Source organism: Lutra lutra, chromosome 9, assembly GCF_902655055.1.
Source record: "Lutra lutra chromosome 9, mLutLut1.2, whole genome shotgun sequence".
In the NCBI taxonomy this organism is placed as follows: domain Eukaryota; kingdom Metazoa; phylum Chordata; class Mammalia; order Carnivora; family Mustelidae; genus Lutra; species Lutra lutra.
This window is the reverse complement of record NC_062286.1, coordinates 142,899,069-142,924,175: the sequence shown is the minus strand read 5'-3', so window position 1 is coordinate 142,924,175 and position 25,107 is coordinate 142,899,069. Positions and strand designations below refer to the sequence as shown.

The window sequence follows — 25,107 nt, the reverse complement described above, 5'->3', positions numbered from 1 at the left end:
GGAGAGAAACACCCCTTAAGAAAGGAAAATACACTCGCCAGTGCCGACGAGACGCCCCAAAGAGGCAGGGAGGGAGCACTGGGACTGGCGTGCGCCGTGGGCCGGGCCGTCCGGCCCGGAATCTGGGGTTTTGTAAAAGCGACTCATGAGAGCTGTGGTGTGTTGCCCCCGGCGGTGCCACAGAGCTGGGTGACGGGTACGCAGGAGGACGGGGATGGTTTCTTTTCGTTTTTATTTCCCGTGAAGAGAGGCTCCTCCACGGCTCTGACTTCTTGAAGAAGCAGCAGCGCGCCCTTCAGCCTCAAAAGAGGAGAACCAGCTCTCTGCTGCGGCTCAGACTCAAGTGCAAAAACAAAGACGGGGGAGCCCCTGGCTGCCGGGCGGGGGCGGGGGCACCTGGTCCTGTGAGGGCTGTGCGGGGCTGGAGGCTCAGGGGCCTCGTCCCTCAATCCCTGCCACCAGCAAACGCTGGTTCCTGCTTCAGCCGGCTTCTTGTGCGTTCGCGTGCCTTTATGTGCGTGGGTGTCTGAGTGTGTGCGTGCCCGTGTGTGTGCGTGCGTGTGCTGAGCTCCCATACAGGTTCCTGTTTTGCTTTGGCTCATGCAGAACCAGGGACGTCACTCGAGCGTGGAAATGCCTCATGATGGTGCGGGGCTGGATGCCTTGGCCTCCCGCCTTTGTCCGTGGCCCTCGGGATTCTGAGCAGAGCCGCCGCCTCCGGAACTTCAGTCTGCCGCGGAAGCGCCGTGTTTCAAAACAGACTTTCCCCAGCGAGTACGTGGGCTGTCGTGGTCATGCTGGTTTCTGCTGGCTGGGGGCGAGGCTCTGCGGTCCGAACACGGCGGCCAAGTCTGGCATGTAGACCGGATCCCCGACGATGAAACTGGACCCGAAACAGGGATCGCTGGGGCCCCGGTTCTCGGGCAGCGCGTCCCCGCTTCGCGCTCCCGGCCCGTCCTGTGCACATCCTCCTTCACCCCCTGACGCCAGCCTTAGGGGTGCACTCACCTCACGTGACCCAGACGTACGATCTGGCGATCCTGCCACAGACTGAAAGGTGTGCCCCCAGTTTCACAGGCTGGGCTCACGCTCCAAAGACATGGCGTAAGGAGGTGAGGCCTTTGGAAGGTGACTCGGTCATGAGGGTGAAGCCCTCACGATGGGATGGGTGCTTTCGTAACAGAGACCCCAGGAGCTCCCACGCCCCATCCACTGCATGAAGACATGGCGAAAGGCCACCATCACGATCGGGGAGTTGGGCTCTTGCCACTGTGTTCTTGTCGTGGACCTCAGTGTCCAGAGTTGTGAGGTGCACACGTCCGCTGTTGAGAGGTGCCTGGTCTCTGTCAGAGTGGCTAGAGCGGACGGACGGAGCAGACAGATGGAGTGGACAGACAGAGCAGCTACGACAGATGGGCTGAGCGGATGGACGGAGCAGATGGACAGAGTGGCTCTGAGTGGTTGTACGTCTGCCAACTGAGCTGTCCCAGTGCCGGCCTACCTGGGAAGCACGGGGCATGGGGTCACTGTCCCCCGTGCAGGATGGAGGTCGCCCGTGGAGTCCACTCAGCCTCGTGGGGAGGCTGCTCCCGGAGCTGGCCTCTCACCCCAGGGCCACTCCTGCTGCATTGTCCCTCCAACCGTGAAGGGAGTTTTATCTCCTTCCTAATAAGGTATTTGTCAAAAGACTAATTTGTACGTTTGTTACACTTGGGAGCATTTCAAGCAACACCGGGCCTTGGTTGCTGACTAGGGACCGAGCTGAACCTCTGTGAGCCGCCGTGGAGGGCAGAGGCTCAGGCTCGTCCCCGCCTGGCGCTGCCCTGGTGCGTCCACCTTTGCCACCTGCCGCTGTGACGGCGACCTGCGTACCTGCTCGGGGCTGGCGGGGTGCAGGACTGCTCAGAGCTCCAGGTGTGGACAGGAGCACGTGCGGACAGGCTGACCTCTCCGGCACAGACGGCGGCAGGTTCGTCCTCTCCCCTGGGCGCCCGGGCGAGCCGGCCAGGTGTGGCCGGAGCACCAGGCGGGAGTGGGGCAGGCTGGAGGGAGAGCTGGCGTTGCTCTGGCCGGCTCGCAGCTGCTGCGGTGAACACGGGCACGTTGCCGTCCCCACTCGCAGCCGGCCGCGTGGGGGCAGAGCCTGGCCCGGTGAGCCCCTGAGGGCTTCCTGCGTGAATGAACCAAGAGATGAGGGGCTGTCCGCTCGCATCCCTGTGACAAAGGGCCCAGCCCGAGAGGTTCACACACAGCACAGCGCTTCTCACAGCTCTGGAGACTGGGGGCCGAGACAGGGTTCTGGCTGCAGACGGCCGCCACTTGGGCCCTCACGGGGCGGATGGGGGACGAGGTGACCCTCTGGCGTCTTGGGATAGCGGCACTAACCAGGCCCACAGCCTGCTCACCTGCTGGGGGCCCCCTCCTGACGCCGTCCGTCCCCCAGGGAGGGGGCAGTTAGAGCTTCAGCAGATAATTTTGAGGATAGGGGAGAGAGACGCACAGCCCCCCGGCCCCCAGCTCCCCCCCAAACAGGACGTGTGCACGGGACATTTAAAACGGCCCATGAAAGCGTTGTGCCAGGAACTGAAGCCCTCCTGCAAGAACAAAGGGGCAGGAAGCCCCTTCACGAAACACGGTGAGCTCGTCAGGGGGACGCCAGACCACCTGTGTCTGAGGCCACGCTTTCCCGAAACGGCGCAGGCCTGCTCTGCCGCCCCACACAGCCCGCTCCCGAGCGTGAGGGACCGGGGCCGAGTGCGCCAAGGGTTTCACGGGGTGGGAGGCCCACAGGGCGTGGCCAGTGACGGCACCGTCCTCCCTGCCCCGTCACCCCCCATTTCATTTCTCAGAAATGAACTAAGCCCCGAGGACGGCTGCTGGGGGAGCGCCGGGGATCAGCACAGACTCGCGGCAGGGTGTCTGGCCCACAGCGGCCCCATCGGAAGTCTCCTGCTCCGTCAGTGGGGACAGTCCCAGGAGCCCCCGCCCAGAGGGTGGCCGTGAGGTCCGAGTTCGTTCTGAAAACCATCACGAGTGGCGAGAGCCATCCCGTGGGGGCGGCCACAGGGCTTTCCTGAGTCCATAGGTCAGTGTCACACTGGCCACGGTCCCGTCTGCACAGCCAGCTCGGAACGCCCCGCGCCCGCTGAGGCCCCAGGTCGAGTGGCTGTCCGAGCGTGGTGGCCTCCCGCCCGGAGCTGCCTGCCTGCGTCCTCCGCGAGGTGACAGCGGCAGCCTCTCTTCGCAACCTGGGATGCCGGAACGGCCCGAGGGACTGCAGAGAGGGACGCAGGGCACCCAACCGCCTCCCTGGGAGCCAGCGCTCGCCTCCCCTAATCAGCATTAATGACACCCCCAGAGCTGGGACTGTGACGGAGCCCCTGGCCGGCCGCCTGCGGACGACCGAGGAGGCCGCGTCCCTGTTATGACTGGTGATCAAGATTCGTTTTCTCTGACAGATCTTCTCCACACGCTGTTTGTGACATTTAAATTACTTGTAATTTGCAAGTCCAATGCCAGAGTGAATATTCATGATGCGTTACCCGCGGTGCCACGCCTCTCAGCAGTGATGTGACAAGCCCTCCCAACTTCTCCGGTGACTTCTCACCAGAGAACGTTCTGGAACCTGAAAGCTGCCAGAGGTCCCCTCCACGAGGCTGTCAGCATGGTCCCCGGGCTGCCCCACGGTGATCCCGAAAGGCTGAGACAGCCGGCAGGGGCAGGAGAGCTGGATGAGGGACCGTGGGGATGAACAGGGGTGGACTGCTCGGGCCTCTGTTTGACCTCCTTTCCTTCAACCACGGGAGGCTGTGAGGGGCTGGCACAGACCTGGGGCTCCCCTGACCTCAGCCATGGCCGTGCCCCGGAAGCAGGACGAGCTATGGCCTCCCCCAGAACACTCTGGCCCCCCTCATCCATTGCCCAGCACAGAGCAGACGGCCTCGGGGAGGCTCTCCACAGTGGCCACGGACGCTGACCAAGGGTTGGTGACCCACCTGTGAGCCTGGACAGTCGGAGGGAGCCAGGGGCCCACACCCCGACCACATCCGACCTTCTGTCGAGGCTGCGTGACCCGGCCAGCCCGAGGCTGATCCACACGATGACAGGCCCTGTCCCTTCCTGAGCACGTGGTTTCTATGCAAACAATTGGAAGGTCCTCAAAAATTAATAATAAATGGGGGCACCGGGGGGCTCAGTCATTAAGCATCCACCTTCGGCTCAGGTCATGATCCCGGGGTCCTGGGGTCATGCTGCTCGGCGGGGAGCCTGCTTCTCCCTCTCCCACACCCGCCCCGCTTGTGTTCCTGCTCTTGCCGTCTCTCTCAAACAAATAAATAAAATCTTTTTTTTAATAAAATTTTTAAAAATATTTTATTTATTTATTTGACAGAGAGATCACAAGTAGGCAGAGAGGCAGGCAGAGAGAGAGGAGGAAGCAGGCTCCCTGCTGAGCAGAGAGCCCGATGTGGGGCTCGATCCCAGAGCCCTGGGATCATGACCTGAGCCGAAGGCAGAGGCTTAACCCACTGAGCCACCCAGGCACCCATCAAATAAATAAATAAAATCTTAAAAACAATTAATAACAAATGAAAAGGACGACAACATGGCCCAGCAATTCCAGTCTGGGTGTGCACCCCAAAGAACTGGAAGCAGGGACCCAGAGGGAGGTTCGCACACTCTGGCTCACAGCAGCACCCTCACAACAGCCAGCAGCAGGGAGCAGCCCCGGGGGCCGTCCACAGCCTGCCAGAGCAAGGGTCCCAAACCAACTGAGACCTAAACCCTAGTTTACCGTGTACTAGGGGCCCCCTCCCTGGCACTTGTGGGGGCACTCTGCCTGGTTTGCCCAAGACACACATCTGGGAAGCCCTCAGTCCCGGGCCCAGTCCTGGGTCACCCTCCCCACGGCCACGGGGGCTGAGTTCCTGCTGCTGACCCTCCCCTGGGCACGGCCGCTGGGCTGAGCTCGGGTCCCACGCAGGGCTCGTGGACGTCCCCGCGTTCGTCAGCTGCCCGGCACCAGTGCTGGAGGAGGCTGGGGAGTGACACCCTTGGGCTGAGCCCTCTGGCCCCCGCAGCCTTCCCTGTTGCTTCCTCCCCCACAACCACAATCTCCCAGCCTCACACCAAGGCCTAGGGCCCGACTGGTGGGTGAGCACTGCCCCACACCCCCGCCTGTAGGGGAGGAAGCTGAGGGCTCGGCTGCCTCGCTGAGGCCCAGAGAGGGTGCCCAAGTCTCTCAGGCCCTTGATGGCCGCTTGTCCTTGTAGCCACCGGACCAGGGTAGGGAGGCTGGATGTGCGAGGCCCACAGGCTGGGACGCCAGGCTATCTCTTCATCCCTCAGGCATCACCACCGCCATCCCTGCCACCTGACTCACCTGCCCTCCCCTCCCTGCCGGACGCATGGCCACCCATCTCCTGGCTGGTCGCCCCGAACATCGCCAGGGCTGCTGGGCACGGCTCCCAGCGGCTGGACTTGGGCAGGGCCTGCCCCCAGGGCTATGCCTGGGTGGGGACCTGGACAGGGGTCCCTGGGGACGTGGAGGCTGAGGAGGGCTCACGCCTGCCCTCCTGCAGGCCTTGCGCCATCTGACCTGACCACTCCCCGCCCGTGACTCGTGTGCAGAGGGGGACCAGAGAACAGAAGTGGTCTGCCGCAGAGAGTTCACCCGGCCCATGTGGAAGTGTGGGCCCAGCTGTGGTGGGCAGTTAGAGCCACAAACGGCTTCAAGTGTGAAATGGAAACCGCCTCACAGAGGGGATGCTGAGAAATGAGCCCTCTGCCATTTTTAGAAACCAGACAGTAAAATTCCACAGGAGTGGCCTGTTGGGAACGGAAGCCGCTTACTGGCGGGGGGGCCGTCCAAGGGGCCGTCCCCAAGCTGAGCTTCGGGGCTTGAGGGCCCCATCGGCAGTCAGAGCGGCCTTGTCCAACTCGCCCTTGTGACCCAGCGAGGAAGCAGAGCACAGGGACAGGGCACAGAGCTGTGAAGCTGACGGATTGAGGGTTTCGTGGAGGAGGCGACCCCCGGACCCAGCAGAGCAAATGGGGGATCGTGGGCATCTGGAGGGAGGTGAGGGCACAAATTCAAGGAGCCCAAACCTCCCTTCCGTTGGATTAGAGCTGGGAGAACACGGGGCGCAGTGATCCACCCACTTTCCCAGACTCAAAACTGCTCACCCCTTCCCCCAGGAAGTCCTCCCTGCTGTTCCAGCTCACACTGCTCATAAGTCGATGTTGCTCTTCCTTGTCCTCATAGGGAGCCCTGGGAGGGATGCAAAGAGCCAGACTCGTCTTGTTTGGGCTCATAGGTGCTGGGGGCTTTTGGTGATCCCAGGGCTGTGCTGGGACCATCGGATGCTGCACAGTGAGCAACACAGGGGGCTGGGGGCTGGGTGGTCCTGCACTGGCCACAGAGCCAGGGGCCCACGACACAAAACATGGCTGATGGCTTTGTTCAGGAGCCAGAACCAGGTGGTCTGGGACGACATCTCTCCTTGGACCCCGAGGAAGGATCCAGGCCTCTTTCAAATTAGCTTGGGGCAGCTTCCTGGGCACCCATGTGGGCCTGCCCGCGGGCGGTGCCTCTCAGCTCCGCAGTGGCCCTCGGGGAGCCCCTGCAGACTGAGGCCTGGCCCTGGGCTGTGGATGTCCGGGTCTGGGGCCATCTGCTGTGAAAGCTTTCAGGGTCCACTACTTCCAGCCCGAGCCTCCCCGTCCAGCCTCCCCGGATCCGCCTCCTTGTGGAAATTCACGTCCAGTTGCCCGTGTGTGCAGCCTGCGGCAGTCTCTCCCGCTAGCCCCGGGGTCAGAGCGGCTGCCCAGCAGCCACGCACTGCGACACTCCTCAGAGCCCTTCTGCTAAGCGCCGGTGGCTGCACGGAGTGCGACATCAGCTCCAGACCTGCCTGCTGGGGGACTCGGTCTCAGGGAAGCAGGCTGTGGCTCTGGGCGGGGACGACCTTGTTTCTTTCTGGTGGCAGACAAACCGTTGGTGCCTCACTGTGCTCCGGCATGCGGACCCCCGGTCCTGGAAACCCCGGGCCGGGGTGGCTTGGGGACCATAGGGGTGGCAGAGGCAGAGATGCCTGCCTCAGTGACAAGTCCAAGGGGACTGCGCGGGTCCTCGTTGGGGGAACGGTGTGACCAGACCTCGTTTCCCAACCAGACCAGATGGGCGCTCTGAGACTCAAGGAGCGCCTCTGGGATCCGTGAGCACCAGTGAGACCCTCGTCCCTGCCACATACTCCCACAAGCGCCAGAGCCCACCCTCCAGCCCATCAGCACCACCGTTCCCTGCCTGGACTCAGAGGGACCGGAGGGAGGGACCAGGCCCAGCACCTGGTCTGTAGGCGAGCTCTGAGGCGCTCACGGGGTCTCGCCACACCCGCAGCCTCGCAGGTGGGACGTAGGAAGGGACAAGCTGGTCTCCTGGCTGTGCTTGAGATGGCCCCAGTATTGGCACAGAGAATGGTTCCACCTGACCCCAGATCAGTAATCAATAATGAAGAATAGTAATGAAGAAACCTTCGGTGCCTGTAAAGCCCTTGGCTGGGCTCTTGCGGCCACTGCCGCTGCTCTGCGGACTGGCCTGCAGGTGCAGGGGACACAGTGCCCTCTCGCGGGCGGGACATGGGATGCAGACTGAGGGGTGGCCCCGGGCCCCCACCCAGGCTGGGCACCTCTGGGATCTCCTTCAGAGAGAGCCTGTCCTTCTGGGCTCCCTCGCCCATGGTGGCCGTTTCTCCAGGGTGGGAGGAACGAAAACACGTTTAGTTTATTGCTGATGGAAGTGAAAATCCCCGTGTGGGGCCCACGCAGCTGGCCCCATGGAGTCTCGCTGGAGGGTCGCTCCTTGTGGCTCCCGTCCGGTTAAGCCCTGGGGCTGGGACGGGCAAGAAGACCCCTTGGCTCTTCTGGGAACCCCTGGGGCCCAGGCAGTGTATGGGGCAGGGGTCTGGGGCTTGAGGCAGAGCCACTGGGAGCCCTCCCATGCCTGGGGCAGGAGCTCTGGCAGGTGGCAGGAGTCCTCATGCGACTGGCTGAAGAGAGCCAGGGATCCTGACCCCATCCTGGCCTCCTGCTCGTTGTCCCGTTTCCAGCTTGCAGTCGGGCCCGAGCAACCTCCTGACCGGGTCCCCGCACCATGTCTGCCCCTCTGGCTCGCCCAGCACAGCAAAGCCACCTCGGGTCTCTGTCCCAGAGCGAAGTCAAGACCTGCTTTGCACACATGTCCCTTTGGCCTTCCAAGTGGCTGCACGGAGGCACCTTCATGGGGCCCCTGACCCACACTCAGTGACCTGCAGGTGCACTAAAAGTTACGGGCTTGGAGTAGAAGGGTTGGACCCGGAACCAGGCAGGTGTCACGGGCACCTCGTTGGAGGACCGTGAGGTCCGCTCACACCCCCTTCCCGTTCCTCCTCACGCGCTTATGGGCTCCTGCTCTGCACTCGGACCAGGGGGACCAGTCCCGTGCTCAGCAGACAGAGTGCGTGTCTGCCCGGAAAGAGAGCCCCACCCAGACTGGCAGTCCTGGTCCCGCCCTCTGCCTCTGTCCCGAACAGTGGTCTGGTGGGGCTTTTGGTGGACCCCAGAACCTGTGAGTGTAACCTTATTTGGAGAAAGGGTCTTTACAGATGCAATTAAGGACATGGAGATGAGCTCATGCTGAATTAGGGTGGCCCTAAGTCCAATGACATGTGTCCCTATAATAGAAGAGAGGAGACACAGACACAGAGGAGACACCCTGTGAGGACAGGCAGAGACTGGAGGGAAGCCGGGGGCCACCAGAAACTGGAAGGGGCAGGAAGGACCCTCCTCTAGAACCACGAGGGTGCGCAGCCCTGCCCCCCTACCCCCTGGTCAGGCCTCTGGCCTCCAGAGCTGCGAGCAGCGTGAGCAGTGAGGTCTGCTGTCCCCTGTCACCGTGGCCCCAGGGCACTTGCACTCGGCTCACGAGACCCTCACGACAGGCAGAAGCTGGAAAGGTGCTGGGGGTTAGAGCCTTCTCCCAGCATGAGTATCTGTTCCTGGTGGTTTTAATTGGAAGCTTTCTGAACACCTTCCAGCTGATCTCCAGATCTGACATAAATGTAGGTATTGTAATGCATTAGACGGGCGTCTTTTAAACAAGCCGTCAGGAGAATGAATTGCAGGAAGTCGAGCGGGTGTTAACCTCATCTAGTGCCCCGCGTTCATCCGCGTCAGGATGCCGGCAAGCGCGAACGGGGTGCCTCCCAGGCGCCTCGCTGCTCCAGAAAAGCTCCCTGTGCCTGGGATGCGCGTCGTGACCCCAGATCACCGCTCAGTGTCTCGGCAGGCTGCTGTGGCTGGCTGGTGTCCTTCCCCAATCTTCTGGGCTTCTGAGGGTGGAAAGGGTGTCCCCCAGGACCCGTGCCCCTCCCAGCCCCCATCCCGGCAAGTGCCCCGCTCCTCCTCAAACTTCACCCAGCACCAAGGAGAGCAGGGGGCCTGCAGGTGGGCTCCGGTCCCCTGGAGGACGGCTTACCTCGGTCACACAGGCCTTGGGTCGGGGCAAAGCCTAGAGCCCAGGCATGTTGGCAGCCTGTGGGGGACAGAGGGGCCTCTGAGCCAGCCACTTTGTTTCCTGCCTCACGAGCGCATCCTGTAAACGCAGCACAGGACGGGCCCCGACCCAGCCACTCGACACCTGGCTCACAGGCGCTCCTGTCTGTGTCATCTCGTGCCCCCATTCCTGTCCTGGACCCTGGTGCTGGTGCTCAGTGGGTGCCCCCTGCTGTCACAGGAAGATGGGCAGAGCACCTGGAGGCCACCAGACGGCGAGCTTCCCCCAGGAGATGGTTCCCCGGAAGTCCCAGCATCATTCTGTGGCTGGGCCCTGCCTCCCTCGGGCCCTCCCCCGAGTAGGGAAGATCTAGCGGTGAGGTTACGGGGCTCCCTGCACCAAGGACATCCCAAAAGGGGGTCTCTGAGCTGCGTGGGCAAGACTGTCCCTGGGCAAACCGCCTGCCCCCACTCAGTGCTCCTTTCCAGTCAGGGTTTCCAGCAGCAGCTAGTGCGCCCAGACCCGGAGATCCGGGGGGCAAGGTCGGCACAGATGTGATCGCCTCTCCCTCAACCCCAGGCAGTGCACAGCGACCCTCAGCAGCTCCCGAGCGCGCACATCCTGTCGGGCAGAGGGCCTGAAGCAGACGGACTTACAGCTGGACGCACCTTGGACTTTAGCTCTGCGCCAGCAAGTGCTGGATGTCCCGAAGCATGGGGCCCCCGGGTGACATGACCCACATGCACTCGCACTCCCGCCTGACCCTCGGGAGCCGGAGGCTTTGCGGTCCTGCCAGATAATGGGGAAATGATACTCCGTGAGCAGTTACAACCTCGCCATTCCTGAGTGGGGACGAGCCTAAACGGCCGAGGCCTCTTGAACTTCCTGAAGCTGAAATGTGTGGGGCTCTTTTTCTTTCTTAATAGAGGAAGTGTTTTTGAGTTATCAGGGCACAAAACTCACTGAAGAACGCTCTTAACCTTTAAATCTGTCAAGGGAGAGTTACTGAACTTTACAATAAATTCACCTTTTAACAGACAACGAGCTAAAAAAGTTTGAGTCCAAATAATGTCACCCCGTCTCGTAAGCTTCAGTGTGAGATTTACGCAAGCCCAGAGGTGCTCTCCACCCTCCCGTCTCTAGGAGGACTCTGCTTCCTTGCTGGGCATACTGCTGCACCTTTGTTTTAATAGTTCCTTTGAAGCAAAGTCTTCTATCATAAACTGTCTCAGATGTTTTTGGAAACAGGCAGTGTTTAAAATCCAGGGCTGACTCCCGCTTGGGTTACTGGACTAACTCTCTTGTCATAAACAACGTGAAATTGTACCCAATGCTCCAGCGGTTGTTTTCAGACACAGGATGAGCCACCGTGCAAGACCGTGGTGGGCGAGAGCAGGGAAAGTCACAACATGAGCCCACCATCCCCCGTTTCTCTCCTTGGGGACATTTTCTGGATTGTAACATGAGGAGCTGCGGTCCGGGCACGGCAAGGCTACTCCGGCTGAGGAGGCAGAACTGAGAAGCTGGGGCCACAGAGCAGTTGAATCTAATCTGCAGAGAAGGCACTTGAGAGGGGGACCTCAGTGTGTGGGGGGGGTCCTCAGAAGCCCGTGAGGGGTTCTCCATGGCCTCCATGTTGGTGCGCTGTGTACACAGACTGAAACCCTGATTGGTTGTGGCCTGTGGCTGGCGTTCTGACAGCACTGGAGGGCAGGGGCCTCATTCACACACCAAGTGTCCCGCTGACATGCCAGGGGGCCACATCCAAGGAATGAGCTCTGTGCCCTAGAGGGAGGCCTCCTCTAGACGCTCCCACCTAAACCTCGAAGCAAACCCCCGCAGGGGACACTGAAACTAGAGTTGAGTCCTCCCAAGTTAGAAGGGCTTGGGCTTTCCAGAAAGCTGCGCGGGTGAGGTGTAAACCAGGGTGATGGGTTTGCAGCCGAAGGCCTACAAAAGTAAGAGTCAACACTCTTCAAAGGAACATAACAGAACACAGAGTCTCTTCAACGCACCATCTACAGCATTTAGTATAAATAAAAAAATACTAGATATGCAAAGTAACAGGGAAATGTGACCCACTGATAAGGAAAAGAAAAAAGCAATTGGTTAAAACAGCCCTCAAGGTAGCAACAGGAAGTGGGAAATATCAGGTGTGAACAGGTACAAGGTGAATTCTTGTTGGACTTTGATGAATTAAGGGTGCGTGTTTACAGCCCCAGAGCAGCCATCAGAAGAACAAATACAGACAGGTATTCCAAAAACAGGTAGTTGAGGAAATAAAATGGAGTATTCTGGCTTCCCCATCAGAAGGCTAAGAAAAGAATCTCTGGAAACTGGGGAGCATGGGAGGAAATCTCAGCAAGGAGAGAGCTGGAAAGGGGACCCCCCCCAATTCTGTGCATGAATTGACATGAATCCCGGGCTTATCCTTCACCTGCCAATGTGTGGAACATACCTAGAGAACCGGGGTAAAGGAAGGACCTGAAAACTGCACTGTGACATAAACCACCTCCCAGGACCAGGACAAAACCTGGAGCCAGGTGCTCCTGGGGAAGAGCAGGACAGCACTACAGAGGGTTTGCAAACGGCACTGATGGTGGAGCCACCACCAGACAGGGAGGCAGATCAGGCTGCTCCACCTGGGCTCACTACCCAAAGAAGCCACTAAAAACACTGACATTCTCCAGAGCATTCTAGATCACCTAAAATAACGCAGCAACATCCAAAGTGTTCAGAACGTAACTGTAGATGACTTATTATGGGAAGAACCAGGAAAATAGGACCAACTCTCACGGAAAAGACCATACAGACTGCTCTCAGAGAGACTCAGATGGTGGGACTCTAGGAGAGGACTTTGGAACAGGTGCAGGCACTGTGCTCTTCAAGATAAAGGCAAATCTCTTGAAATGAATAGAAACATGCAAGTTCTTCAAAGATGAAAAGAAACGACATCGAAAGAACCAATGGAAGTTTTAGAACGAGATGATACAAGGTTATGAACCAAAGTGACCCCCAGAGAGCGATATGCCGGACAGAGCAAGCAGTGTCCTGACGCACACATCATCCCCGGCACAGACTGCGACTCTGAGCCGCCAGACAGGCCTGAACTCCTTCAGGGAACTGAAGTCACACTGGTGTGTTCTCTAAGCATAAGGAATTACGAATCAATGACAAATGCTGTCAACATTTGGAAATTAAGCAACGTGATTCTCAACAGTCCAAAGACCAGCGGGAGTCCCAGGAGAAACGACAAAATATCTTGACCTGAATCAGAATACGTTGCAAAAATCTTGAAACATTACTAAAGCAGCACTTAGGAGGGAATTTGTAGCGTTCAATGTTTAACCTATAAAAGAACAAAGGTCCTGAGTCAATATTCCAAGCTTCCACCTTAAGAAATTCAGGGAGCTGAGAACAAATTAAATCCAAACCAAGCATGAAAAGGAAATGAAGATGGGAGTATAAATAAATAAAACTGAAAGCAGAAAGACAACAGAAAAAAATTCAGGAAACTGAAAGTTGGTTATTCGAAAAAGAATAATAATACTGGTAAACCCCCAGTGTGTGGACCAGGGGAAAGAGGGTGCACGGGTCACCAGTACCAGGAATGAGAGAACAGGGGGTCACAGGACCCATGGGCAGCCTAGGGGTGACAGGAATGCCACCAGCTCCATGCCCCCACAGGGGACGACTTAGATAACACAGACCAGTTCCTTAAAAGACACAAGTTGCCAGAACTAGCTCCAGCAGACGCACAACACGGAACCCTCTGTGCCCATGAAAGGAACAGAGTTCACAGCTGGGAACCTTCCGACAAAACTCCTGGCCCAGACGGAGTCACTGGGGAACGATACCAACCCTTTAAGGAAGACAGACGATCGCTTCCAGGAAACAGAAGAGGAGCCAGTACTTCCTAAGCCATTCTACGAGGCCAGCATGACCCTGACACCGAAACCAGACAAAGATACACAAGAAAATAAAACTACAGACCCATATCCCTCGTGAGCATAGACACAAAAATTCCAACAAATATTAAATCAAATGCGGCAACAAACACAAAGGACAACGCATGGCCAGGTGCGGCCTGTGCTAGAAATGTGAGGCTGGACCAGCAGTGAAAACTAGTAACATTTTCCACTGAGACAAGGTCCCCAGAGTCGTCAGGTCCACAGAGACAGAGGCAGAGTGGTGGTCTCCGGGCCGGGGGAGGGGTGGCGGGGGATGGGCTCTTTCATGGGGATGGGGAGGTGAAGGCGTGCTGGACACAGGTGGTGGGGACGGTCCCACAGCAATGTGAACATGTCTAGTGCCACTGCTCTGTACACTTAAAAATGGCTGGAATGGTAATTGCATGCTCTACGCATTTTGCCACAACAAAAAATTAACCGATGTAATTCACTGTGTTAACTACGGAAGGAAAACCACATGGCCACACCAACAGACGCAGGAAAAGCACTGAACAAAATTCTACATCCATTCGTGACTCCATAATCCGATAAATGGCCTCCATTAAAAACTTAAATAAACGAAAACCTCATATTTGATTGGAAAGTATGAACACTTTCTCTCTAAGATCGGGAACAAGGCCAGGAAGTTTTCTCTTCCACTCTGATGACATGTCGTGCTGCAAGTCACAGCTGGAGCGATGCGACGATAAGAGGAAATTAAAGGTAGACAGAGTGTAAAGGAAGAAATAAAACTTTATTCACAGACAACACGACTGCCTGCACAGAAGATCCCAGGGAACCTACAAAATAATTTGTAGAGTTCATTAGTGTGCTCAGCACGGTTGCAAGACACAACATCAGTGTGCGAAACCCGATCACACTCCCAAATGTCAGCCACGAAGGCCTGGAAACAGAAAAACAATCCCCCAAACGTGAGTGTACTGGGATCTGTGTGCTGGGGGCCAGCACCAAGGACGGCAAAGGGGACCCAACCCGGAGGAGACACACAGCGTCCTCGGGGACTGGAGGTCCCAGGGTGAAGACGGCAAGTCTCCCCACCACCACAGACACGCTGACCTAATCCAAACCCAAACCCCAGTGCTATTTTGTGGATATTTAAAAGCTGATTCTGAGATTTACGTAGACAGTGAAGGGATGAAATTAGCCAAGCTGATTCAGAACGAGCTTCCTGAAGTGTGAGAGCAGGGCCAGTGCAGACGCGCAGACCGGGGGTCCGGGCAGGGCCGTGCAGGAGGACAGGCAGCCTGTGATTCAGGCGCCAAAAACCTTCAGTGCAGGAAAGACCGTCTGTTCGTGAACAGTGCTGGCCCCGTGGACACGTACATATGGAGAAAGCGCCCGCATCTCACACTCTATAGAGAAATGAACTCCAGACAGGTCAGAACCCTAAATGCGAGACGTGAACCCGTAAAGACCGCGGAAGGTGGCAGGAGGAAGGTCCCCGGGAATTCCTAGACACAGCCCCGAAGGCAGCGTCCGCGCCACAGTCAGAGAGGCTGCACTCTGTCAGAATCAGTGGTCCTCGGGGACGTGCAAGTTCGGGAAAACGCAAAGACCCACCCCAGAGGGGCAGAGACTATCCACAGATCACGTATCTGGACGACGGACTCGCAGGCAGAATATATTTTAAAAACTTTCCGAATTCAACCGGAAGAAAGCAAGTCAGTTTAACAATTGGGCAAACTACGGGCTGACTTTGGCAGAGAAGGGAGGCGCCCCAAGTCACCCGCCATCAGGGAAAGGCAAGTCAAGCCACGACAGGGTCCCGCCGCACGCCCCCGGGACAGCTGAGTGAAAACGAGCAGAAAACTGAAAACCGACTGTGGCGGGTGCCAGCGAGGAGGCGGGGCCCCTCATCCTTCCACGAGGCTGCGGACACTCAGCATGGCACCGCCACTTCGGAAAAGCTTGGCAGCTTCCCAGAAGGCTTAACGCACTTCCTGGGGGACCCGGCCGTCGGGCTCCCACGCGTTCACTCGGGAGAAAGGAGGACTCGAGGTCGCGCAAACTCCTGCCACTGGGTACGGCATCAGCTTCACTCGCACCCGCTCAGGCCGCAGAGGCTCCGTTCCCGAGATGTCCTGGAAGAGGCGCCCGGCGGGGACATGAGATCCCCGTTTCCAGGAGCAGGGCCGGGGCTGACCCCAGAGCAGCAGCATGAGAGGAAGCGTGGGGGCGACAAGACTGACCTCGACCCTCCAGGGGTGGGGGTGGGGGGTCATGGGGCTCTACGCGTGCGCCTGAACTCAGAAGTCGATAGGAGGGAAGTGAGGGGCGCCCTGGTGGCTCAGTTGGTTGGGAGGCTGCCTTTGGCGCAGGTCATGATCCTGGGATTTCAGGATCGAGTCCCGCATCGGGCTCCCAGCTCCACGGGGAGTCTGCTTCTCCCTGTGACCTTTCCCCCTCTCATGCTCCCTCTCACCGTCCCTCTCTCAAAAAAGAAAAATAAAAAAAGAAGAGAAGTGATTTTTACCAGGTGTCAATTTTGAAATAAAGGGTTTCCTGCAGGACCCTGCCCGTGGACAGGGAACAGCTCCTTGCCCCAGGACGGGGGTCCCAAACCAGAGGGCCGGGTCTCCCCCACGCGTGGCTACCTCACTGCTGTGTGCGGGTCACGGAACCCTCACTGGGCGCCCGGAGCCATCCAAGGCACATACTTGAGGGTATGACGTCCCCAAGCCTTGAGGTCAACAACCCTGGCAGTCGGCCAGCAGCGGGCCGGGTAGGTATGGGGCACCAGCTCTCCCCCTCCCCCCCCCGCCCCTGCTTGGCTCTGGGGTCAAAAGGACGCACCAGGTCATGTGACGGGCCTGGGGTCTGGCCGCTGGCCCATGCTGAGGCCGCCGTGCTGCTGATGACCGTCCCCAAGGCGCCCGCTCCCCAGCAGCACGGACGCTCCCCTCCCCCCTTCCCCGCCCCCACACCAGCCCAGAAGGTCAATGGAGCAGCAGGTGCTGACGTGTGACGCCCTCCAAGGGTGCAGAGTGAGGCTGCAGGTCAGTGGCCCCACCATGGGGCACCAGGTCTGGCTCGCGTGCCCTGCCCTCTCCGGCCTCGGCTTCCAGGTGGGACCTGGTGTTTCCACCCGGGACGGCACCTGGCCCGTAGGTGGCTGCTTGTTTGCTGGGTTGGCCCGAATGTTGGGGTGCGGCTGGGGAACAGCAGGGTGCAGGGCGCTGGGCAGAGCCCACGGCCGGGAGCCCAGCAACATCGGACGATGGCTGTAGGACTCGGGCCTTCCCGGGGGCTGAGTGGAGGGGAGACAGTGCTGCTGGAGGCTTGGAGCTCCCCACGAACGTTCCCAGGACCCCTCGGGACCTTGTGGGCCATCGAGTCCCCAGGATGACCGTGCAGGCCCCAGAGGCCCGCCAGAGAGGGGACCTGGCTGCCCCATGGAGCCTTTATGGGATGAGGCCTTGGTGAGCTTCACGCTCGTTTCCGACAGACTCAAAGAGACATAATAGTTCATGTTCCCTAAAGGAGCCCTTAGTCCACAGCTTGTCGTAAACACCCAGCCATGTTACCACCACCACAACTGAGGTGCAGAACACTCATGGCCCAATATCAACCCCACCCCTGGCCCCTCAGCCACGAATCTGTCGCTTTGGTGTTTCCAGAATGTCCTGCAGTGGGAAGCGTATCTCGGGCGGCCTTCTGAGGCTGCTGTCCCTGCTTGGCATAGAGGGTTCGTCGTGGACACTCTGGCTGTCAGCGAAGCCCACAGACGGGCTGCAGAGCCCGCAGGCAGGGCCAGGAATCTAGGCACAGAGAGTAGAGTGCGTGTAGGGGCTGGGGCGGGAGGGGCGGGCAGGGTCTGACGGGGTCAGCGCTCGCTGTCTCAAACGATGGCCACGTTCTAGGGACAGGTGTCAGGATGGTTGTGCTGAAACGGTAAGTTTCATGCTATGTATCTTTCACCACAACAGAAAACAAGAAAGAAAGGTTTTGGATCCTGTTTTCTGCTCCAACACGAACCCTGAGGAGACCAGATGGGGTGCTTGGCTGCTCTTTCTCCGGTGGAGACAGACAGAGGCTCCCCGACACCCCAAGCGGGCCCGCCTGTCCCCATCCAGGAGACTCTCCCCGGGAGTGAGGATGGCCCCCAGGTGCCCCGCTGGGCCCACCCTGCAGTGAGGACGGCGCCCTGGGATGGACTTTGTCCTGGGACAAGGACACTCTCTTATAGAGGGGCAGCACAACTCTCCAAATGGGAACCCACGCCCCACAGCAACGCAGCCTCATCGTCTCACCGTGAACGGTGCCTGGGTTTGGCGACTGCCCCTGCCACGGACCTCACAGTGGTCTCCCCTTCTGGGCCAGCATCTCTTTGGAACACAGGCGTGGTGCTCTGTGCTCTGGGTCTAATGCCCATGGCCGGGCTCCACTCTCAGGGCTGGGTGCGGCGGGAGTCCAGAAAGTCCGTCCAGCCAGGAGACTCAGGCACAGGAAGGAGGCTCTGTGCTGGGGGCAGGGCTGCATTGTCCTCGGGCCGCGGAGTAGGGGTACACGACGGCGCCAGTGGGGAGCCATTCAGTGGGGGGGGGTGCCCTCCCCTCGACGATGTCTGTTTTGTGGGGACCCTGTGGCTTGCCGAACGTTACTGACGAGTGCCCGCGTCACTGAGGTCGGGCCGCTACCTGCAGTTCACCGGCAGGGAAAGGAGTGGAGAACCAAGGTGCCACCGGACGGAAGTCCTGAGAAAATGACTCATGGTCGACTCTAGTGGAACCAATTTTCTTCCGCTCAGTGGAGATGGACCCTGACGCCTCTGTCCGTGGAGTCGCATGAGACTCTAAGGGCCGAGTGTCACAGAGCCTGCGGACCCCGGGGCGGGTGGTGTGGGGCACCAGCTCCTCCCCCTCCCCCACGCCCCTGGCTCAGCTCCGGGGACGAAAGGACGCCCCCTGCCCAGGGTGGCCAGCTGCCCCCGAGCCCGGGCCCAACCCCACCAGGAGCACTTCCGTCTGAGAAGGACAGAAGCAGGGAGCCCCAGGAGCCCAAAATCATAACCAGAAGTGTTGGCAGAGAGCGACACCAGCTGGTGCGGGCCACCCAGGCTTCCACCTTTCACGGTGGTGCGAGGCCGCGCCGCCCCTGCCCTCGGCTCCCCCACCCCTGCCCTCACCTGGGCACCGCTGGTGTGTGGAGGGGCCGTTCTGCCCTGGGGAGGCTCCGAGGTGCCCTCTGTCTCTGTTCCCAGAACTCATGTGCTCCCGGGGTGGAAATGCGTGACCACGGGTTTGAGCATCACAAAGACTAAATTTACTGAGAAAAGAGCAGATTCAGGTCTCAGCAGAGACAAAGCCCTACCGTCCCCACGGACGTTTGCCGGACTGGGCCCCACATGAGGACTGGTGTGGGGCTCTGGGATTCTGCCCAACCGTGTCCCTCAACACCGAGGGCTGGGGGTGACCCCGACCCTGGGGGTCAGTGCTAAGGGCACCTGTTAGGGAAGTCTAGACTCTGACCTTCTCTCTCCTGCCCACCATGTGCCTCCGTCTCCCACATCCCATGCCCCGAGTGGCACAGAGGCCTCTGTACTTCTGACAGAAAAGACGGGACCTCCCACATCCCCTTCTGTTAACTGAGCGGCAGAGACAGCCTACGACACGGACGGGGTGCTGCTCGGGAACCTGGTCACGCACAAGCTGTGTGTGCGTGTTTCTCCATTTGTGTGTGCGCACATGTGGGTCTCCTCTGTCTGTGTACACGTGTTGCATCTCTGTGTGTCTCTGTGTGTCCACACGCTCACATGCATGTCTATGTACGTGCTCCTGCGTGTGCGTCTGTGTGTTTGCATACGCGTGGACACAGCCCCCCGGACTTTACAACACTGGACTGGAAGGGGTCAGCTCCTCCCCTACTCTCCTCCTTTAACTGGGAAAATGAGAGCACACCAGGGGAGAGCAGACATCTAGGAGCTGCGGCTAGGACCAGGCCAGAGCTGGCGACCAGGATGGTAACCGCCCTGGGGCAGGCAGAGTCCTGGGTCCGGGCTGGGGGGCCACCGGGATCACGAAGCCGGGCGAGCATCTGGCCGAGTCAGGTCTGAACTGACGCCCAGACCCTCCAGGTCTCTGCCCGCCGCTGGTCTCTGGTCACACTGCAGGTTCGCTGGGGGGATGGACATGAACCCTGCCCCCAACCCACCCCAAAGCCAGCCACAGAGAGCCCGGGGTGACGGGATCCACGTGGTGCCTGAGGTCAGAGCAGGGGACCGGGCAGGGCCGCAGAGGGATCAAACACGACCCGTGTGGACTGACCCATACGGGCAGGGCCCTTGTGGGGACTGTGTGCGCCCCAGGGAGACGGTGCACCGAGCGCGCGATGGGTGGTGCTGTTTCTCAGGGGGGCTTTCTAGTGAGAAGACCCCTCGGGGGCAGGAAGTCTTCACTGTGACCCACAGTCTGTCCGAAAGACAGAATCGACACCCTCCGGGGGTCAGAGGACAGCCCGGACAAGGGAAGGCAGAAGGCCCCGTGGGCTCCTCCTTCCAGCTACCCTGTCAACTTGGGGCTCAGGGTCTGGGGCCTCGGCTGGCCTGGGCCTTGCCCTGCCCTCTGACAGGCTCCGCTTGGCCCAGCTCCAGGCGACACACCCAGAGATGGCGCAGCTGCTTTCAGCGGTGACTATTCAGAGTCGCTCGGAAATCCGATCCCAGGTCCCCTCATTTCTAAACTGGACTCCCGCAGGCCAGTGCCCAGGAGGGGCCCTTGTGGACAGGGGGCTGGCAGCTGACCCCCCCTGCACTTCGAGCGCGGTCAGTGAGAGGGGACACACTCAGATGCAAGCACGCAGGCCGCCCCCCCCATCAAGCATCGCTGCTTGAAACCAGCGACGTTTGCCCCGACCTGCCCAGGGGCCCCAAAGCCCAGATGGGGGACGCGAACCTGGAGCCCCTCTCCTGAGCTGGAGCAGGGTGTGCAGAAGGGAGTGGGGACGGTGGTGAGGCCCCGGCCACACTCCTGGGAGCCGCTCACGGCTGGCCGCCCAGAGGGAAGGCAGCTGGAGCCTGGGGCCTTCAGGGGAGATGGACTGTGGTCTCTGAGGGCGTCGGGCCACAGCGAGTGTTTAGTGAAGGCGGGGCCTGTGGGCGCGGAAGGGGGGCTGCTGCAGACGTCCGCCAGGACGCGCCCTGGGCTCTGCCAGTGTCCCTGCCTCGAGCCCAGGGACTCGGGGGACAGCCCTGTGGGGGGTGAAGTGGTGTCACCTAGACGTCTGATCACATGGGGCCGACGGAGAGGAGGCCGGAGTGGGGAGAGGCTGCTTCAGGGGGCTGTGCTCACGCGACCGTGGCTTGTTTTGGAGGATTTAAACCCGCCTGCTCCTGGCCAAGCCCTTGGGAGCCCAGGGCAGGGGCAGGGGTCAGAGTAGAGGCGGCTGCTGCGTGGGCGGCGAGTGCCAGCGACCTGAGCTGCTGAGCCCAGCCTGCCCCACGACACCTTCGGAGGCAGGGGGTGTGGCCACTGGGCCCCCCACCCCGCGTAGCTCAGGGGAGGCCCCTGCACAGCTGGTCAGAGACAGGAGCAAAGAGACAGCACGGCCGTCTGAGGCCTTGGGAAGACAGTTTCCCACAGCTCGTCGCACGCGGCCCCGTGTGGCTTTGCCTCCAGCGCAGGGACGGCGTCACAGGCAGGCAGCCGGGCTCTACGAACCTCCCTGCGACGCGCGGCTGGGTGTGGGTTCCTTGGCACGCAGGGGACCCTGTGGCCATAGGCTGCAGCCTGGGGAGTGATGCGTGGACGGCCCCCACCCCAGCCCACCATCCTGCTTCCAGCTGGAGCCCTGGTCAGAGGCGGGAAAGGACGGCCAGATGGGCACGGGGCACCCTGGTCGCCCCCTTGGCTCTGCCCTCCCAGACCCTTCACCTCCGTCCCACCCTGCACCTCCACAGCCACCCGGTCCTAGGGCCACAACACCGTCCAAAGTGGCATCTCTGCCTGGACTTCCTTCCACACAGGGCCCTTGCCCAAGTGAAGCCTTCTCTCCATCCTGTGGTGCCCGACCCTGCCAGGATGCCTTGTCCTAGCTGGTCCCCAGGGAGGGCTCCCGCCTGGGCTCCCGTGGCACCTTGCTCAGACCCTCGGAGGGCTGTCGGGCACTTGGCTCCCGTGTTGTCCACCTCACAATGGTCCCCCACCTGCCACCACGCACAAATACCTCAGGATCTTCCCAGCAGAAGCAACTTTGTCATTACCAGCACCAAAATTGTGCTTCTGAGCATTTCCCCGAGCCAGGAACCAACGAGTGCTTCCCACGCACTTTCTCCTGAATCTTCTACCGCCGGAGGTCGGGCTGGGGTTACCCGGTTCACAGATGGGAATACTGAGGCTTAACTAAGGAACCAGTCCCAGGTGGCAGCAGGTTTGGCTATAGCTCCAAGTGTGAGTGGGGGCAGGGCAGCCAGGAGGCACTGGACGCAGGGGGTCGGGCAGAGGTCAGTGCTGGCCTGCAGAGACAGACAGACCTAGCCTCCTGGGGCCACAGATCCTTTCAGGGAAGCCGGCAAACAGGGCTGTCTCCAGCACACACACGTTTACCTTAAACCTCAGGGAGTTTGGGGACAGCTGAGGCCTGTCTACGGACCCTCTGAGATGTCCCTGATCTGACGGCCCAGCCCCTTTTGATAGGAGGGGACAAGATGGGGCGTGAGATCTGGCAGCTCAGGAGTGAAAGGTGGGGGAAGGGGATCAGGCTGCTCCTGAGCGCCTAGCCCCCTGCCCCCATCCCCTTCCCGGCTGCACCAGACTACAGTCTCCTGGGGACATCCTCTTGCTCCCTGCCCCAGAGGGCACACAGGCTGGAAAGGACTTTTGAGGGGAGGGAAAGAATGAGAAGCCCGAGACGCCCGAGGCACCCCTGAGTGGGGAGTGCCTGCCAACCCTGCCCCCTGGCCAGATCCCACTTCTTCCCCCCACTTCTCCTCCGACCCGGCTTCTCACCTGGATGACGACCTTGATCATGGCGGTGCCCACGACGGGCGTGCACACCAGGCCGCCGGGGTGTTGGCCGTCAGCGCTGCGGTTCTGCTGGCCCATGGTGAAGGGCATGGGCACGGCCAGCAGGCCCGAGGCGAGCCAGATGGCGCCGATAAACTTCTTGGTGCGGCTGCGAGACATGAGGGTCTTGGCCCTGAAGGGGTGGCAGATGGCCAGGTAGCGCTCCACACTGAGGCTGGCCACGTTGAGGGCCGTGGCATAGGTGCAGGCATCACGCAGGAAGTAGTAGCCGCGGCAGCCGGCGTCGCCGAAGGCCCAGGGGTGGTGCACCCAGATGAAGTTGTACAGCTCCACGGGCATGGCCAGCAGCAGGATGAGCAGGTCCGACAGCGCCAGACTCCCCAGGTGGTAATGCACGGTGCTCTGCAGGCTCTGCAGCGACTTCTTGCGGCCCAGCGCGAACGCCGTCACCGAGTTGCCCACCGTGCCCACCGCGAAGAGCGCCAGGTACACGGCTGTCACCAGCACCTTGGAGTAGATGTCGGTGTTCACGTCCAGGTCGCTGCTGGGCGCGGCTCGCAAGCGCTCGGACTCGTTGCCAGTGCTGTTGCCGAAGCCGGGGACTAGGAGCGCCGCCTCCAGCCCGGAGGGCGGCAGCGGGAAGGGTTTGGCGCCCGGCGCGCCCTGGGGACCGGGCGCCGAGCCGTTGAGGCGCATGGTGGGCGCGGCGCCGGCGGGGACCTTAGCGGAGGGAGCTGCGGGGAGCGGCGGGGAGCGCGCAAGACTGCGAGCGGGCGCGCCGTCCAGCCGGGCAGCTCCCGACCTGGCCCGCGCCGCCCCGGAGCGCTCGCGGCGCGCTCACCGGGGGCCTCCGCTTCCCTCCCGCTCCCGGCGGGCCCGGCTCGCTCCGAACTCCAGCCTCCGCGGCTCTGCGGGTCCCCGGCGCGCGGAGAGCCTGTGGCGCCCAGCGGAGCGCACGCACGGCCGCCCCGGCACGCTCACTCCCTCGCCTGCGCGGTCCTCGCTCGCGCTCCCCGCGCGCCCCCGCCCCGCACTCCGCCCGCCGCGCCCGCGCCTCCCGGGCTCCGCGCCTCCACTCAGCGGGCGGCAGCGCGGCGCGCCCAGCCGCGGGGGGCGGTGGCGGCGGCGGCGCGGGCCCAGCCTCTGTCCCCGCCCAGCCTGAGTGTGGGGCTGGCGGGTCCCCCGCGTGCCGCCGGGGGTGCGCAGGGGATATGGGTTCTTTCCCCACACCTCTCCCAGGAGCATGCTCTTCGTTCGGGGTCTTCCCGACTTCTCACGCCCCCGCCCCCGCCCCCACCCCACCCCCAAGGAGGGAACTGCCCCCAGGACGCTTCCAGCGCTCTCAGGGGGGTGAGGGAGGGAACAGCCCGCACGGTGCCATTCTGGGTGCCCAGGGGGGCTCTAGCACAACTGGGTGGGAGTGGTGAGTGGGGGCACAGAGAGCAGGAAGAGAGCAGCGCCCTTCCCCAGGCAGACTGGGGTCCTGCACCTGGCACCCTGCCGGGCTTTGTCCCACCGTGCGTGCGTGCCAGTGGGCACACTGGCCTTTTATCACCACCTGGATGTGATCATCAGAAGTCACCCTCAGAGCCCATGCCTAGTAGGCTTGGGAAGGGTGGCCCTGGGGGTCCCAGGGTGGGCCTGTCTGGCTGTACCTGCTGTGCTGAGAATAGGAACCTGGAGGAGGCGGAGTGGGGTCAGAGGCTGGGGTGTGGGAGGAAGAGGTTGGGCATCAGAAGCTGGGCCAGTCGGGACCAGCCCAGCAATGGGTCCGTATTTATTCCTCTCTTTTCAACAGGCTTTGGACTTAACTGCTCTGCAGAAACCTGATGTTCTCATCAGGCGATCCCAGCACATAAAAACATGTGCTTAAAAACTCAGCCTTCAAAGACAACTCGAACCTCCCTTTGCTGGAAGCTGGTAGGCAGGCTGGGAGGCTCCCGGCATGGCTCCATCCTGGCCTCCATGCTTCGAAATTGGGCACCTGCTTTAGCATCCCCGTGCCTCCGTTTGTCATCTGTAGAATGGGCATGGTGGTTGAACGGATGGCCCCCGGCCAGGGCTGCTCCGGACGCTGATGGTGCAGGCACGCATCAGGGGCTCCGTGGACACCTGCTGCTGGGCGTTGCTGACAGGATCGTGCAGCGGCCTCACAGGACGTGCGGGTGAAGGCCCAGGCCGGCAAAAGTGGCGTTTAACCCCAGAGGGTAAGACCGGCTTCTCTCTGGAAGGCAAGTCCACCAACTAAGTAAATGGCTCTTGGGATGGTGACCTGGGTGTGCTGGTCACAAGAAGAAGGGACTGTGCCAGACCACATGGGAGCCCTGGGTGACACTGGGGTCTTACCATGGGTGGCGGCATCTGATCGCCGCTCTCGGGAGCCTCCCCAGGGGAAGGCACCAGCTGGTGGCCACTGGGGCCCGTCCATTTGCCGGCCAGCAGCTGAGGCCGCCCGGGACGACACCGGCGGAAGCGTGCTCCGGCCCAGCTGCTTAAGCTCACTGTTTGGTTTTCAACCCTGACCTTTGCTTAAAAAATCATAAAAGTCAACTTAGTGCGAATATTGGATGAGGCATTTGCTTAACACCATGGAGGAAATGTCACTTGGAAGGCCTCGGTCTACAAAGGAGGCAGCAGGCCCTTGTTG

General features: G+C 60.8%; 1 protein-coding gene across 1 annotated transcript in view; it reads right to left on the bottom strand.

The window, feature by feature from the left end:
• NTSR1 (neurotensin receptor 1) overlaps positions 1–23,390 on the bottom strand; it is a 42,132-nt gene extending 18,742 nt beyond the window's left edge. Inside the window, exon 1 of the mRNA XM_047745622.1 lies at positions 22,443–23,390. Within this exon, the coding sequence (XP_047601578.1) occupies positions 22,443–23,156 (714 nt within the window). The 5' untranslated portion in view covers positions 23,157–23,390. The remainder of the gene's footprint in view (positions 1–22,442) is intronic.
• Positions 23,391–25,107: the final 1,717 nt, after the last annotated feature.